The 17,303-nt window shown below is 47.4% G+C and overlaps 2 protein-coding genes across 2 annotated transcripts in view; one reads left to right on the top strand and one right to left on the bottom strand.

The window, feature by feature from the left end:
* Positions 1-6,115, top strand: part of MRPL52 (mitochondrial ribosomal protein L52) — a 7,099-nt gene extending 984 nt beyond the window's left edge. Inside the window, exons 2-7 of the mRNA XM_015409687.1 lie at positions 273-426; positions 982-1,037; positions 2,469-2,553; positions 3,237-3,304; positions 4,649-4,713; positions 5,942-6,115. Coding sequence (XP_015265173.1) covers positions 273-426; positions 982-1,037; positions 2,469-2,553; positions 3,237-3,304; positions 4,649-4,713; positions 5,942-6,088 — 575 coding nt within the window. The 3' untranslated portion in view covers positions 6,089-6,115. The remainder of the gene's footprint in view (positions 1-272; positions 427-981; positions 1,038-2,468; positions 2,554-3,236; positions 3,305-4,648; positions 4,714-5,941) is intronic.
* Positions 6,116-13,838: 7,723 nt separating this feature from the next.
* The window catches only part of MMP14 (matrix metallopeptidase 14), a 30,973-nt gene continuing 27,508 nt past the window's right edge, over positions 13,839-17,303 (bottom strand). Inside the window, exon 10 of the mRNA XM_015409690.1 lies at positions 13,839-15,655. Coding sequence (XP_015265176.1) covers positions 15,339-15,655 — 317 coding nt within the window. The 3' untranslated portion in view covers positions 13,839-15,338. The remainder of the gene's footprint in view (positions 15,656-17,303) is intronic.

Raw genomic sequence — 17,303 nt, 5'->3', positions numbered from 1 at the left:
TCTCCCATTGTTTCCAATGGGCAATCCTGTCCTTCCTTTTAGTAGATCCCCTTAAATATAATCACTTTTATTACAGTGTCCGAATCCTTTGTTCTTGGAATAGCTCCTGCTTTCCAGTTATGGCAGATGTACTTGGTGGCTTCGTATTTGCATGAATTAACATAATGTGTGTCCCTAAATCGTATCTGAGAATAAAAAAACAGAAGCCCTCGAAGGTGCGGAGGCGGGGAAAGGAATCCTGATGAAGCCTCGCCCCAATTCCCGGTCTCCAGGAATCCTGGAGTCCGAGCGCCTCCGTCTCGTGACTCGCCGATTGTTTCTCTCGTTACCAAGAGCAACCGCTTCCTTAGCAACCATCGCCCAAGAGGGCGCCGGCCACGCGGTGCCCATTTCAAAGATGGAGGAGATAGCGTTTCCGCCCCGTCCGTAGAGATGAACAAGAAACTTCCCACTTTAGCTTTCCTAGCTCCACGGGCGTGGAGATCTGGGTTCATCAGAGAAGGCAGCATCCTTCTGAGGACACGGATCACCCTGCTGTACAAATCCTCGTTCTGAAAAGGCAGAGCCCAAAGGAGTTCCCTGACCCAATATGGCGAGAGAAACCAACTTCCGGCTTCCCATGAACAACTTTCTCGCGCTTACAAAATGGCGCCCGCCATAACTTCTGGCGCCTCATGGCTGTTTTCACAAAGATGGGAACACGAATATGACTCTCGGCTCAGGAAATAAAGAGGTCTCGGGTTCCTAGGAACGCGAACCGGAGCCGAGCTGCTTTCCCCCCGTTCCTATGGTCCTTTCTGGAGTTCGGAAGCTGTCCGTACAAGATGGCGGCGCCCTGCGTTGGAGGAGGTCTTAACCTTGGAGGGGGCGTGGCGGCCTTCCCGTGCAATAGGCTAACCAAGGCATTCCAAAATGGCGGCGCCCGTTGGGTTTCTGTGTAAAAATGGCGGCTCCGGGCGTTAATTTCTGACCGCTGTGAAGACAAAAGCGCCTTTTTAAAATCGTCGGAATGGCAAGTTGCGCGACGAAGAAGTTGGGTATGGAGCTCTGAAATGAGGGGTATAATTGTTTGGTGGAGGAATGCGGCGCACTTTGGTTTTGGGCAAGCAGCTTAAAATGGTTCAGGCGTTGCACCGGTGATGGATTTGTAGTACCTTAACCTGTCGATGCTGTATCTTTTTCCTGCCTTGGAAACGGGCTTATACGGTCCGCCTAGCAGTGTGCAGTAAAGCTCTGAAGAACGCAACTGAAATAGTGCTCTGGCGCTCTGACCCTAAAGTGAAACATGTGCTTTATCAGTTGTCAGCAAATATAATCCGTCACTGAGCTTAAATTATTTATGTGCCTAATATTAGCTTTTTTTCAACGAGCTGAAGGGGATGCGTAGTGCTTGCCTTCTCTGTTTAGGAGACAGTGACTAGGCCAAGGTGATTCGAACCCAGATCTCCAAGAGCCTAGTCTGCACCATGCTGCCTTCTGCTACTTTAAATCGCTTTGACCGTGGTTCACCTCGGATCTTAATGAGGACACCTGTTGTAAAACGTTTGGTGTAGTGGTTAAGTGTGCAGACTCTAATCTGGGAGAACCGGGTTTGATTCCCCGCTCCTCCATTTGCACCTGCTGGATGACCTTGGGCAAGCCATAGTTCTGGCACAGCTGTTCTTGAAAAAGAGCAGTCTCTGTCAAGAGCTCTCTCAGCCCCACCTACCTCACAGGGTGTCTGTTGTGGGGAGGGGAAGGAGTTTGTAAGCCGCTCTGAGACTCCTTTGGGTAGTGAAGGGCAGGGTATAAATCCAACGTACACAAATGAGTAGCATTGTGTCATCAAACTCAGCTGTGAGGTCCTTGAGTCAATTTTACCCCTGTTATGAAAACGCAAGATGGTGGCAGGTAAGCCACCAAATCTCACCATGGACCATTCAGACTTACCCTATAAGGTCATTGTGGTTACTACCATGATGCCTCAAATGCTATATGGAAGTTTTTTTGGCAAATATGGTTCTTCCACACCACTCTTGCCTTTACAACAACCCTTAAGGGTAGGCTGAGAGAGTAACTGGGCAAGATCAACTAGTTACTTCTGTTATGAAAACGCACGATGGTGGCAGGTAAGCCACCAAATCTCACCATGGACCATTCAGACTTACCTTATAAGGTCATTGTGGTGGTTACTACCATGATGCCTCAAATGCTATATGGAAGTTTTTTGGGAAATATGGTTCTCCCACACCCCTCTTGCCTTTACAACAACCCTTAGCGTTACGGTAGGCTGAAAGAGAGAGTAACTTGGCAAGATCAACTAGTTACTTTCAAGGTAGGGTCAAAATTTGAACCCAGGTCTCTCCAGTGCTAGTCCAGTATTCTCACCAGTATGCCACAATGGCTCTTAATTTGACGGGAATTATTTGTGTTTTAGGGTGCAGGCGCTACTTACTCTTCCGTTTTCTTGTCCTGCTTTTGCTCCGTAGGATCCCAGCTGACAAAAATTGCTTTGGCGTCGCAGAGCTTCCACTGCAGCTCTGCAGACCAGGCTGGTGGGCCGTGGAGATTGAAGTGAGTGCCAGAAAGAGCAGATACAAAATTAGAACTGATGGGGATCCTGGAAATTTATTTATCATTCGATGGGGAGGCCGTAAGTGGATTTAGGAGCAGCGAGCATTGTAGGGGTTTATCTGGTGGTTTCTGGTAAGGTATGAAGGTGACTGGTGGTTTCTGGTAAGGTATGAACATGGGCCTGCGGTGGCTCAAGTGGTTAAGACGCTGAACTGCAGACCGGAAGGTCGGTAGTTCAGCAGTTCGAGACCCGGGTGCCGCATCCCGTCTCTGGCCCCAGCTCCTGCCAACCTAGCTGTTTGAAAGCAAGAAATTGCAAGTAGATAAATAGGTACCACTTCAGTGGGGAGGTAACAGCGCTCCGTGCGCCTCGGCGTCTAGTCATGCCGGCCACATGACCACGGAAACATCTTTGGACAGCGCTGGCCCTTCGGCTTGGAAACGGAGATGAGCACTGTATCCCTAGAGTTAAATTCAACTGGCTTTCGAGCAAGGGAAACCTTTGCCTATGAAGGTGAAGGCAGGTTCTGGTGGTAGGACGGAGCCGTGACATTGGAAATGTACGTGAAAACACAGGTGGAATTGTTGGAGGACAAAGGTTCTCCGTAAGTAAGTTTTTCTCTTGACTCTTGCATAATTTTTGCAGCTTTATTAAGCGTTTAACCCTCCTTGTTCCTTTCCAGGCACGCAATGCCTGAGAATGGGTCGCAGTACGGGCCCATGACAGACCTGCCCGACTGGTCATTTGCTGGTAAGAAGTGTGTGAGAGTGTGTGTTGAAGAGTTGCCCATATCCTTCTGTTCCTTTGATGCACCAATACACAAAATCATTATCTCTCTTTTCCCCCCCCAAAAAATTGATTAATCTGGAATAAAGCCAGGGTTAGCTGTTTGCTTTGGTGAAAGGGGTGTTTCAGGAAAGAAGCAGGTGAGCACCACGAGTGCCATGTTGGGGAACGCTGTATGTTTTATGTATTTTACAAACTTTATATCCCACCTTTCTGCCTTCACAAGGGCCACCAAAGTGGCTCACAAGTTTTAAAACCATTCAAAGGGGAGTGGTGGCACAGGGGATTTATCCTCTGGTTAAACATCTGAGCTGAACAGGACTGCTGTCAGTTCGAGCCCCGCACTGGTGTGAGCTACCAGCCGTGTCCCCAGCTCGCCGTCTACCCAGCAGCTCGAAAGCTTTGGCGAGTAGATAAAATGGGTACCACTCCTTAGAGAGGGTGGGCACACTTAACCCCCCCGGTGGGAAGTGTTAGCTGACAAACGGAAGGTCCGCGCATAAGATCAAAAGCCGAGAGAGATCTACGCAACATCAAAGAAAAAGCCTGCAATGGGCCATTCCGGCCAGACGGTGGCAGTGGTGCGCTGCGACTGAGAAAAATGCTGACGACATCAAGCGACGCCGACTAAAGAATGCTGCCGGAACACGTCTGATGCTTACAGCTGACCAAACTCCCTGTCGACTGCAAAGTGTGTGCGATTAAAAATGATATATGTTGTCCTCCCTTACTCCCATCATTGTTAGTCCCGTGAAACACATGAGTAACTGTAAATCGCTCAGAGCCGGCAGCTCTGCAAGGATTGAGCAATCAATAAATTGAAATTGAAAGATTAACCCATCTCCCCAAAATCACAGATCATTAAAGCAATTTAAAACCAGAGCTAAAAAAACATACAAAGACATGGAAACGACAATTAAAACTGTTAAAATCTGTATTATATTTGTCACGCACATGTAACACTTAATCGACATATAGCCTGTTTTTGTTTTTGCTAATCAGATATTTCAGTTGAACTGTTTTGGGGTGCTGGAGAGTTGTTGCAGTATTTATGGAGCATGTGAGATGAACATGGGCATGTGAGGTGAACATGGGTTTTTCTTGTGCAATACAATTTAAACAAACACGCTAAATGAGACCCATGTTTACTTTTGGACCTCAGGAAACCTTCCAGTCCAAAATGTTCCAGAAAACCCACATCACTGATGTTAAGTGATCTTTAGTGGCAAGTCCACAGGATCACGTGCAGGGGAAAGTGCAAAATAGCAGTTCAGGTGTCTTCTAAACCTCTTTCCCTCTTCTTCCTAGATGGCTGCCCTGCCCCACCAATGAAAGGTTACCTTCGTCGGAAGGAAAAGAACACAGAGTTTGTAGTAAGTGAAGTGTCAGTTGTAAAGTACAAAAGTTTGAGTGGGGTGTGGGGGGTTAGCTCTGGGGAACTAGTTTCTAGTAGCAGGATTAACCCTGGAGCCTGTGAATTAAGTTCCACTGAACATGTTCCCTGGGCAGCCCGCTTCCCTGCCTCATCTGGCATAAGGTGCCAGGCTTCCAGGGATGCTTGATTTCTGATGTATTTATATAACAGCTGTAGATACAACCCTGTTTTTAAAGTCATCTTCTCCCTCAAGGAACCTTGGGAACTGCGGTTTTGCAAATTCTAAGGATTTGTTGAAGACCGCTCAGTTCCTTTACACATCTCCCAGTTACTTTTGCTGGGCTAAATCCAAAAGCACAAGCCATGCAAATACTTTTTATTAAGACCAACCGAAAAAGAACACAAAATAGGGTACAAGATTTTGAGCGTTCCAGAATTCTTCATCAGGCTGGATGTTTTGAAAAAGACAAATGGTGTGCAAGGCCCCGATCCTTAGTCCTCTCCTCTGCATCTTGTCAGGCATACCTGAATAGCTAAAGTGATGTTTCGCAGCACTGATATCAGCTGGCTCCTTCGGCCTTCTAAGAAGTAGTAGTTTATAAACTATACAAGCCAGTGAAATGTGTCTCTAAAAACCAAAGTTTATTTGATTTCTTGTTCTCCCGTTAAATAACGTGACCCGGGTTTGACCTTTACCTGATGCTCCCATCTGAAATCTCCAGTTTTGAGTTTTATGACTTCCACATTTTTTCTTGGCTCGTAGGCCTTTGAGAGAACTCGTGTCTGGGAGGCACTTGACCAATGACCAGTCTTTATATTTTCAACTGGAGGCTTCTATTTTTCCTCCTCATCCTTCCCAGAAGGCCAAAGGCACAACCTGAGACCAGCTCCATCCAGTATCACTTTAGCTATTCAGATCCTGCAGGCCTTGTAAATGAGACGCAGAGAAGAAGCCTGAAGATTAGGGCCTGTAACATCATTGTTCTTCAACATCCAGCCTGAGGAAGATTTCTAGAGAACCCAAAAGGTTGTGCGCTGTCAGTGCAGGCGTTGTCTTGGTTTGGGCCAAAGCAGCTTCCCACAGACACTTGGGTGGGAAGGGGACGCTTGAAACCATTTCCGTGTGTGATGCTGACATGCCTGCAAAATAATAACCGGGATGTGGGATTCCTCTGTCTGCTTCTGCTTCTCAGACACAGCTAACCCTTCTCGTCTTCCCCCTTCAGCGTCGTTTAGCCATGATCTCTTCAGAGGTTGACCACAGGATGGAGAAGTGGGCGGCCAAGGTGAGGGAACAAGAGCAACAGGCCGAGGAAAAGCGACGCAACAGGCTCCAGCCAAAAGGAGGGATCCTTCCCCCGGCCCCCAAATAAACATTCATATAAATATTTTTGGTCCTCATCCTTGCTTTGACCTTCATTTTGCACACCTGCTGCCCTGTGTGGCAGCCATTTTTTACACTGTGTGTGTGTGTGGGGGGGGGGTGGATATAGCATCTTAAATGGGGCCATTGGGAAAGAGCAAAAGGGACAACAAAGTTGCTCCGGCAGGGGCTTTTCTGTTGGCTTGTCGACTGAGGGGCAGCACAGCCTGTGCGGGAGCTCTGCGGCTTTAAAAGATACATATATCACTTTTCCATCACACGCTCAAAGTGATTTCCAGATATATAGGTTATACCATAAGCATCAGGGCTATCTTTGGGCAGGAACGGAGTTCCGGCTGGCTCCCGAGTTGGCCACGCCCAGCAGGAACTCATTAGCATAACGGGCCACACCCAACAGCAGAAACTCATTAGGATTGGCTACATTAGGGGTGTGTGGCCTAACATGCAAAGGAGTTCCTGCTACAAAAAAAGGCCCTGGGTTTTGACGACAACAGAAGGCAAACAGAATAACAAGCAAAAGGTGGGTGTGGCTGGATGACCACACTTCTGGTAACGTGGGTGCGGCCTAATGTGCTAATGAGCGGTGCTGTCAGGGGTGTGGCCCAATATGAGTTCCTGCTGTTGGGTGTGGCCTATTATGCTAATGAGTTCCTGCTGGGCTTTTTCTACAAAAAGCGCCCTGATAAACATTAAACCCCACAACAATAATTTCAAACAACTGGCGCAACCCAGGCCCCATTTAAGAAATTAAATTCGGCCTTTTTTTCCCCCCCCCCCCCCTTTAACAATTGCCAGGCCCCGACCCGGATAGCCCAGGGTAGCCAGATCTCTGAAGCTATGCAGTGTCGGCCCTGCTTAGTGTTTGGATGGGAGACCTCCAAGGAATACCAAAGTTGTGATGCGGGGGCAGGCAACGGGAAACACTTTGGAAGTCTGTTGCCTTGAAAAACCTACAAGTCAGCGGTGGCTTGATGGCGCTTTCCTCCACCACCACCACCAAAGATGGCCAGAGATGATACTTCCTTTGCTTCTCTAAGAACTAGTGTGAGGCTAAGAAAGACTGTGGAGCTGCGGTGGCTCAAGTGGTTAAGACGCTGAACTGCAGGCTGTGGAAGGTCAGTAGTTCAGCAGTTCGAGACCCGAGTGCCGCATGATGGAGTGAGCTCCTGTCTCTAGTTCCAGCTCCTGCCAACCTAGCAGTTCGAAAGCCAGAAATTGCAAGTAGATAAATAGGTACCACTTCAGTGGGAAGGTAACAGTGTTCTCTCAGAGCTGTTCTCTCATGAGCAGTTCTCTCAGCCCCACCTCCCTCGCACTGTTCCCTCTAAGCTGAGTTAGTGTGAGCTAGCTCACAGTTTTTTAGCCTGCGGCTCACACATTTTTGTCCTAGCTCAGGAAGGATGGCTCCAGAGTCCGGACCAAGGCTAATTGATGCAGTAGCCAAACCGCTCGCTCACAGCTTTAATGCCAGTCGCTCACAAAGTAGAATTTTTGCTCACAAGACTCCACAGCTTAGAGGGAGTGTTGGTGGTGTCGATTGTGGGGAGGGGAAGGGAAAGGAGATTGTAAGCCACTCTGAGACGTCTTCGTTTATTGAAGGGTGAGGTATAAATCCAATCACTTCTTCTAACCTGTAGAACTGGAAGTAGAACCCGGGGTCTCCAATGTGGCACTATGGGCAGGGTGATACCCACTGGCACCTTTCCTTGTGCCTGCCAAGTGTTTTCGAAAATGGGTGGGGCCACATGGAGTTTTGCCAACAGCAGATCTTTGACTGGCCATTGGCAATTTGATTGGCTGTGCTGATGTACAAAAGAAGATACTCCTTTGGCAGCAGCTGCCACCAGGACCCAAGGATCTTCGCTTTAAAACAATATGTCCATTTAAAAAGGCATCCTGTTAAATAGATCTGCCTGAAATGTTGAAGAGTTGGGCTGTAAGAGTTATGCATTATCTAAGTTCCTGACATTTTGTAGTTGCTTCCACCACCTTATTGTCAGAATTCCAAATGAACTTTGGATGTATATTAGCCACTCTCTGGAATAATGAAACGAGGCGCCTTTCAGTTGATTTGTAGAACGCCCGATGTAACGTGCATATTGAAGATGAGTAAGTATTAGTGAAGATAAAGAAATTAGAAATATTTGAGTGTTATGTATAGATGTATATAGTGTTATGTATAGGAGCTGCGGTGGCTCAAGTGGTTAAGACGCTGAACTGCAGGCTGTGGAAGGTCAGTAGTTCAGCAGTTCGAGACCAGAGTGTGCTGCATGACGGAGTGAGCTCCCGTCTCTAGTTCCAGCTCCTGCCAACCTAGCAGTTCGAAAGCAAGAAATTGCAAGTAGATAAATAGGTACCACTTCAGTGGGAAGGTAACAGTGTTCCGTGCGCCTTGGTGTTTAGTCATGCCGGCCACATGACCACGGAAACGTCTTCGGACAGCGCTGGCTCTTCGGCTTTGAAACGGAGATTAGCACCGCAACCCTAGAGTCGGATTCAACTGGCTTTCGAGTAAGGGAACCTTTACCTTATAGGTGTATAAACATTTGCGTATTCCTATAGATTATTGATTAACACTACTTGAAGATGTTTGCATGACACGCAGAAATCGTGGCTAGGAAAATAATAGGACTGTTTGAAACCCTTATTGAAGGTATTTAACCATGGATCTTTTTTCTGTCAAAAAATTTTATAAAGAAATCTTGTAAAAAAATTATTTAAAACTTTGAAAAACATATTAATGTTGATGTGTGTAAATTGTTTTATATTGAAGGTTTGTTCAGACGAAGAGACGAAACGGAACTTAATCCGGAGGTTCTCGTCAGCAATCACTTTATAACGATCAAAATAATTTCATGTATTCTTATAATCACAATTACTTCATGAATGCTTATTAATTGTATTTACTGTTACAGTGATGTCATTTAGTTTCACTTTGAGATTAATAATATACTGACATGATGATTGAATATATCTAGCGTCTTTGATGCCAGTCTGTTCATTACATATTTAGCGAGCTTTGGACTGGATTCTCCACTTTAGCCAAAATTCCAAAGGGGCCACGGGCTTAAAAGGGCCGGGAACCCCTGAAGTAGACCAACTATTACAGAGGCCAGCTCTGCTGGTCTTGAGAATGGATCGTTCCAAGAAAACAGCCCCCATGACCAATGCTCCCTCTAAGCTGAGTTAGTGTGAGCTAGCTTAGTTTTTTAGCCTCCGGCTCACACATTTTTGTCTTCGCTCAGGAAGGAGGGCTCCAGAGCGAACTAATTTATACAGTAGCCAAATTGCCCATGACCAATGCTCCCTCTAAGCTGTGTAGTCTTGTGAGCAAAAATTCTACTTTGTGAGCTACTGGCATTGAAGTTGTGAGCAAGAGATTTGGCAGCTGCATAAATTAGTTTGCTCTGGAGCCATCCTTCCTGAGCTAAGACACATACGTGTGAGCCGGAGGCTAAAAAACTGAGCTAGCTCACGCTAACTCAGCTTAGAGGGAACACTGTCCATAACATCTGCTAGCTGTGAAGGAAGTGGAAGCAGGGCAGAAGCCAGTCCCCATTTACAGATGAAAATGGCCCTGCAAGCAAATGGACAGGCACAAGTCTGTGGTACTGAGCTTTGAATGTGGGGTCCCCCGGGTCTGAATGCTGTTGCTGCCCTCCTGGGGGGTTCAAGCCAGTTTTTGAGGGGGGTTTTGAGGCCAAAATTCAACCCTGGGCCATGTCAAATAATAGTGCCTCTGGGCTTGGGCAGAAGGCAGGCAGCAGGATGCATGAGGGGGAAAAACAAACTGGTGAACACAGATGAAGCATCGGCTAATAAGGGCTTCCCTCCCCTAATGCTGAGAGCTGTAAGGATTTCAAGCGTCTTAATTCTGTCAGCGGGCCTGGCTGTGCCTTCGGAGGGTGGCTGCAGGCCAGGGTGGAAAGAATGTTGGCCTCCTTTTGGGAAACGGAGCGCCGCGTCCTCCCCTCGCACGGGTTCTCCCTTTTCCTCGCTCTTTTCTGTTTCTGCGCTCCTCTCTCGGCCCTGTGGGAACCACGGCCTGCTGGAGGTGAGGTCACAGCCTCACAGGAAGAAAGGAGGCAAGAAAGGGAAGGTTGGCCAAGAAGCCGGCGGGGTCCATTTCCTTTCTAGAGCTTGCCAAGTTTGAAAATGATGCCCCCTGGCCTTCCTCAGCCCTCGGAATTGTGCTTCTGAAGGAAGGGGAAGCCCCTGGGCAAGGCAGAGTGTGTCACCTTTTTTGTCCCAGTGGCTTCTAGTGTGAATATGATTGTATTGGGCAGTGTGGTTAATATTGGTGGAAGAGGGAGAAATCTGTAGGGTTGGCAGTGACTCGATGTTCCCTCTAAGCTGTGGAGTCTTGCGAGCAAAAATTCTCCTTTCTGAGCTACTGGCATTAAGATTGTGAGTGTGCGATGTGGCTGCTGCATACATTAGTTTGCTCTGGAGCAGTGTTCCCTCTAAGCTGAGTTAGTGTGAGCTAGCTCACAGTTTTTTAGCCTCTGGCTCACACATTTTTGTCTTGGCTCAGGAAGGAGGGCTCCAGAGCCAACTAATTTATGCAGCAGCCAAATGGCTCGCTCACAATTTTAATGCCAGTAGCTCACAAAGTAGAATTTTTGCTCACAAGGCTCCGTAGCTTAGAGGGAACATTGCTCTGGAGCCCTCCTTCCTGAGCTACGACAAAAATGTGTCAGCCGGAGGCTAAAAAACTGTGAGCCGGCTCACGCTAGCTCAGCTTAGAGGGAACACTGCTTGCCACCACCCGAAAGCCGTTGGCACGACCCGCCTTCCTTCGTCCCCCTAATCTCAAAGCCAGGCCTGGCTCGTGACTGTTCGAGCTTTCGAATACAGGAACTCGAGAGTCCAAATTTTGGGTTAGTGGCTCAGCCAGGGGTGGGAAGTGAAAAGGGAATTTGCTTTCCTTGGCTCCAAGGGCCCTCCTCTTTCCATCCCGTGGCAGTAGCGCCGACCAATGGGCAACTGATTTTACTGCGATGGGGGAAGGGGGAGATGGGGGACAAGAGTGTTGCGTTAGCTTATTTTCTTCCCCCACCCCGAGCATCTCGGCCTTGCTGATCCCAGCTGTGTTTTGAACACACTGCTCCCTCCCGCCCCACAATCGCTTCCAGATGTGGCAGCCACGAAAGCATGATGATGAGATCAGCCCCTGGGGTCTCTGCCAAGTGCACGGGACACACAAGAGAGCCAGGAGGGGGAGAAAGAGACTTGGTTTTGCTCGTCCCGGAAGGCTCTGTTTGGGTTTCATGGCCTAGCTCCATTCCACACCCACCTCGCAAATTTGGCCGGGGGGGGGGGCAGTTGGTGGTTTCTGGCTGCAGCACCCCCTCCCTTGTTTGTATCCATCAAATTATTCCTGACTCAATTGAATTCGGGAGGGAGCTGTGGTTTCACTGCCGTCACGTCGGCGGAGACAGGATACAGGGGCTGCGTCATGCCTTTATTATAGTACCTCAGGTGGGTATTTTTAATAATTTATTTGTTTCAGCCCTTTTGCATCTTTTGTTTTTCTCACAAAGCATTTTTTTTTTTGCTTTTTAAAAAACTTGTTTCCCTAGCCCTTTCGTAAGCTATGGTTCTCTGTGGCCATAACGTAAGAAAAAAAGAAAAGATGTACAGCGCGTTGAACGCTGCCCCACAAGAAAAATCGGGTGATGCTCTCTACCACAACGGAGTCCTGTTATTAAAACATTTTTTTAAAACCCTCCCCACTTTCGATGCTTATCGTACATGGCATATTTGTGAAAGACTGTAATGTCCAATTCCCCAACTCCACCCCCGCCCCGCTCTGTTGCCAGTCCAATGTTCCCTCTAAGCTGTGCAGTCTTGTGAGCAGAAATTCTACTTTGTGAGCTCCTGGCATTTAAGTTGTGAGCGAGCAATTTGGCTACTGCGTGAATTAGTTTGCTCTGGAGCCATCCTTCCTGAGTTAAGACAGAAATGTGTGAGCCGGAGGCTAAAAAACTGTGAGCTAGCTCACACTAACTCAGCTTAGAGGGAACACTGCTTGCCACCCCAGTAAGAGCCAGAGTTCAAGCTGACCCCGGAGACACAGGTCTAGAACCTTTCAAGTTCTGCTGCTCAGTCCCAGTCTGTATGAAAGTCAGCATGGTAACCCTAAGCATGGGGGTTGGACTAGATGACCCTGGAGGTCCCTTCCAACTCTGTGATTCTGTATGCAGAGCATGTTATTCTCCAGTAAGCCCACCCAATCGAATCCCTCATCACAACAATAACAAACCACTCACGGAATTTCCCAGAATTGTGGTGCTGATTTCAAAAGCTAATTTTTAGGAATCCTGATTTCAAAATGGTGTTACGCAATAATACTGGTTAATCAAAGCTTGTTTTCAAAAGAGAATCCCCACATCACAGTGGAAAAACAAGGGAATCTGACTCTGGAATCCTTGGTTTTGAATGGGACACAAAAACAAGAGCAGGAGGCTAGAAACATCCTTTTCTTCCTTCTGCGGTTCAGTCATAGCTGGAAGCACCCCATCTGGAACTATTTTTTTGATGTTCTTGAGTTGATACAGCCGGTGTACAGCAGCAGATAGTCCTGTGCTTGTGGTGGCTTACTCATACGAGCCCTCCGGGCTTAAAACTGGAAAACCCATCTTGAGATTAAGCAAGACTATGAAATTCAGTCCTCAACAGCATTTTATTTTTCATAGTTGAACCTCAGACCTGTCCCCAGGGCTATTTGTGATGTAATACAGTCACAAACCATCTCAGATTGCAGACACAAGCGTTTCAAACACGCAATTCATGCCACGTGCATTCAGAGATGGTACAGACAGGCCCCAGAAAGGACTGAACCACGGCATGACCAGTCTGAGTTCCATTTCCACCACAAGTGTCAAAAGGTGGCCACAGCACCAACTACAGGCAATACGGTGATGTTAATATTAATCTGCCTTACTGGGCTGTTGTATGCGTTACAGAGATAATGCATGTGAGATACTCTGAACTCCCTAAAGATTCAAAAATGTGCTAATTATTATTTTAGGACATAAGACTGGCTACTAAACCTTTAGGGAATGCACAGAAAGGGGTATATTTCTGTACTGACAATTCAAACATTTTTGAGCCAATGAATATTTGTGGGGAGCAGTAAGTCCAAAGTTCCACAAATCCCCCAGAGTATTTATTATTTACCCAAAAGCAAAATAAATCACACTTTAAAACAAAATACTACTAAAAGGGGGAGGGGAAATTCCAGCATTTATTATTATTATTTTTTTAAAAAAAAATTCTCTGGTGATACTTTTTAATAACAAAATAGTTCTGAACAATTTGGGGTGGGGGGGTAGAAAGGAAAACAGAAATCTTGAAAAACTCCCAGAATTTTGATTCCATTTCCACTCGGAAATGGTGTTTTTTTTATTGCTAAACATTAAAAGGAATAACAGGATTTAATAGCCTGCAGGCTCTCAGCAATGTATGTATAGACCCCTCCCAAAGAATGGGTATTTATTATTAATAGGAAAAATAATAACAATAATAATAATAAAGGTGAAACATAAAATTAAAAACCCACCCGCGAACACAAATGTATCGTTAAACGCAGTTTAATTCCGTTTGGAGACCATTTGAATACCCAGCCCGGCGTCACCCTTCCCACCCACCTAAAAATGGTCCGAAGAGGAGAGAGAGTTTAAACCCCTAATTCCCGGCCTGCAGGATTCTGGGGTTCACCTCTAACCCCTATTCTATTTTCCCCACCCTGTTAATGCACTATTTTTAATTTTTATTTTTTAAAAAAAGGCATTTCTATAGAATAATTAAAAATTACATACTCAACAAAAAAAACAACAACGTGATTTTCCCTAGGAAAGGAGGATAAGGCAGTGAGGCAGTTCTTTGGTGCGACATCGTTTCCCCTTTGCAAATTGCTAACCCTTATACATTTTTTTTGAACGTCGTAGAATCCAAAACGGATTAGAAGCAACGATTGTAAACTTTATGCAAGTATAGTCAGGTGCTGGAGTAAACACTGGTGCGAAGTTAACGTGAACCGTGCTGCCGAAATCTGAACCCACTGACCACCGCCAATCCCGTCCCATTCCACTGTCGGTAACTACCTACTCCTCCCGTTGACCAGAACAATTCTTCCTTCCTCCCTTCACTCAGACTTTTCCCATCCTGTTACATGCAGGGTACCAAGGGGCCGGCTGTGTTGTGCAGAGATGCTCCTTCTTCTCCCTCCCAACTCCGGATCAAGGTTGGTCCTTCAAGATATCCCTCCTCCAGAAGGATGGTCACTTAGGCCACGACCCACATTTCAGACTCCACCTATTGTGTTCCACCAACAGCCCTCTTCTGCTCCTTACTGGGTAATCTACATCTGTGTTTCTATTGGTCAGCCGTTGCCCCTCCTTCCTTTTCAAGCCAAGCCCAAATGGAATGACATAGTTCCTCCTGGAACGCTGGGAATGCTTCATTGCTCCCCCCATCCCCCCCCCAAAGCTTTCCTTCCCTCTGTCATCAGTGTCGCTCCGCCCACTTTCATGCAAAAGATGTCAATCCTCATAGGTGCCCATTCTTGAAGGCACACCCCTCATCTATTCATTGAGCCAATGATGAGCGTCCGTCCCCAGGGCCCTAATCCATTCCCAGTTCCCCCTAGAAATGAAAGCACAACATGAGAATACTGGGGAGAGGGCAGTAGTCAGGAGCGAGACAGAAACATTGTGGGAATTTGCAATGTCAGCTTATGCCAATGTATCAGTTGAAGGGTCAAAGTGAAGTCTTTTCTTGTGAGGTCAAGGGACGCCCCAGAGTGGGAAGGCTGCAGTGGGGCTGGAAGAATGAAAACCATCACAGAGGTCCTCTTTGGCCTTACGTTAATGAGCATGCTCAGCACACCCGCTGCGTGGAGACTGGGGGGGGTGGGGGATGTGAAAAACGGAGGGTGAGAATTGGAGGAGAGGGACGGAGGGAGAAGAACCAGGGAAGCGGATCTGGAAGGAAGAGGTGGCGGCAGGGGGAGCAGCAGGAAGGACAGGGACTAGTGTGAGAAAGTAGCACGGAAGGAAAGAAGGGGCGGGCAGGGAAGGGTGAAGGAAGGAGGCAGGCGGCAACAGGGAAGCGTGGAGCTGGTGGCAGTGAGACGAAAGGGATCCGAGGGAGGGGCAGAGGGAGGAGAGATTGGTGGCAAACGGCAGGAGAGAGGAGTGCCCCGCGCCCCTAGCCCAGGTCAGAGAGCTGCCCTGTCACACCTTGTCTAGCAGGGAGCGCTGGCAGTACAACAACCTCTTGGGCGTGCCGTAACGCTTGAAGATTAAGATGGCGACTGCCAAGGCAAAGATGCTGAGAAGCAGAAGGACCGGCAGCACCACTGCTGCCGCGTTCACCGACCCTTCATCGGCATCGTCCACTGATATGATGATCACTTCCGTTTCGTCTGGGCGGCCCCCTGAGCTACATCCCATCCAGTCCCGTAGCACCGACTTAGGATACCCTGGCTCCACCTTCAGCTTCTCGTTGTTGAATTTCCAGTAACGATCCCCCTTGTAAAAGTAGGTGAAAGCTGTACGGGAAGTAGGGTGGACAGACAAGAAAGCGGGCGTTAGCCGTATCCTGGCAAGAAAGGAAAGAGCCCTCCAATGCTCCCTCTAAGCTGTGGAGTCTTGTGAGCAAAAATCCTACTTTTGTGAGCTGCTGGCATTTAAGTTGTGAGCGAGCGATCTGGCTGCTGCATAAATTAGTTTGCTCTGGAGCCCTCCTTCCGGAGCGAAGACAAAAATGTGTGCGCCAAAGGCTTAAAAAACTGTGAGCTGGCTCACACTAACTCAGCTTAGCGGGAACACTGGAGCCCTCAAAAATAATATTGGAGGCCCGAGACATTTATCTCCAAGGAAACTTGGGAGAGTTGTGGCAGGTGACCATTTGGACTCTTGTAGGGTTGCCAACTTCCACTTGGGAAATACCTGGAGATTTGGGGGTACAGACTGGGAAGGACTGGGTTTGGGGCAGGGAGAGGCCTCAGCAGGATATAGTGCCATCGACTCAACACTCCAAAGCAGCCATGTTCTCCCAGTGAACTGATCTCTGTCGTCTGAACAGCCATTGTAATTCCAGGCGATCTCAAGCCCCCACCTGGAGATTTGCAACCCAAACAGTGTGTTGTTGTTGTTGTTTTTTAAAGCAACTAACTTTAAAAGATTTTTAATTTCCAAATTGAGAATGCTGAAAACAACATTTTATTTCAGGGGCCCGCCGGAAACAAACCAAACAAAGCCTGCATTTCTTGGCGAACCTTTGACGTTAAAATGTACTTTTACGATACCATTTTCAGTAGCAATAAAAGTATTCAGAACCCAGATTATTTGCCTGAGGCCCTGCTTCTGAACATGTTTGTCACTTTATTCCACATGCAAATTATAAAGGCAAAATTTTATTTCATCTGGATAATTCAGAGGAAAAATACTATTTCCCAATAGACATTTTCGTTATTTTGAAAGCAAACATTTTCATTTCACATGAGAAATTTGTATGATGGGTTCCAAGTCCTCCAGCTTAAGGCTGGCTTTTCAATGCTAATAATAATAATGATGATGATAATAATACGAAGAAGTAGTAGTAATAGTATTCAGGGGTCATTTCCTGCAGGAGCGCACAGGAGCGGAGCTCCGGCAGTAAAGAGCCCAGGGGCGGGCACATGCAACAAGCCCCGCCCCCTGCTCCCAGCAGCCCTCAGTCAGAGCAAGAAGCAGCCAGGTAAGTTGCAGAGCCCCACCCCCACCCCCCAGGCCAAGACAGTCCAGTGGCACCTTTAAGACCAGGTTTTATTCAGGTACAAGCTCTCCCTCCTCTGCGAGGACAGATCTGCACGTCCCCCCCCCCCAATAGCTAGCAATCCAAAACAGTCCAGTGGAGCCTGAGCGCTGGGTGTTGCCTTCTGACATACTTCCGGTGATGTCAGGGGGTGTGGCATATGCAAATAAGTTATGCTAATGAGTTATGCTAATTAGCTCCTGCGCCTCTTTTTCTACGAAATGACCCCTGATAGTATTGTATGGCATTGTGTGGTATAGCTGTCTGGCAGTCTTAAGTTCTAGCTCTTTTAGCATTATGCACCACTAGGTGGCAAGCTAGACTTATTTGGGGGGGGCTGAGAGAGCTCTGAGAGCTGTGACTGACCCAAGGTCACCCAGCTGGCTTCATGTGGAAGAGTG

This window comes from Gekko japonicus, unplaced genomic scaffold (genome assembly GCF_001447785.1).
Source record: "Gekko japonicus isolate JY-2015 unplaced genomic scaffold, Gekko_japonicus_V1.1 scaffold3215, whole genome shotgun sequence".
Taxonomy (NCBI): Eukaryota; Metazoa; Chordata; class Lepidosauria; order Squamata; family Gekkonidae; genus Gekko; species Gekko japonicus.
The sequence above is the reverse complement of the archived record's forward strand: the minus strand, read 5'-3'. Positions and strand labels throughout refer to the sequence as shown.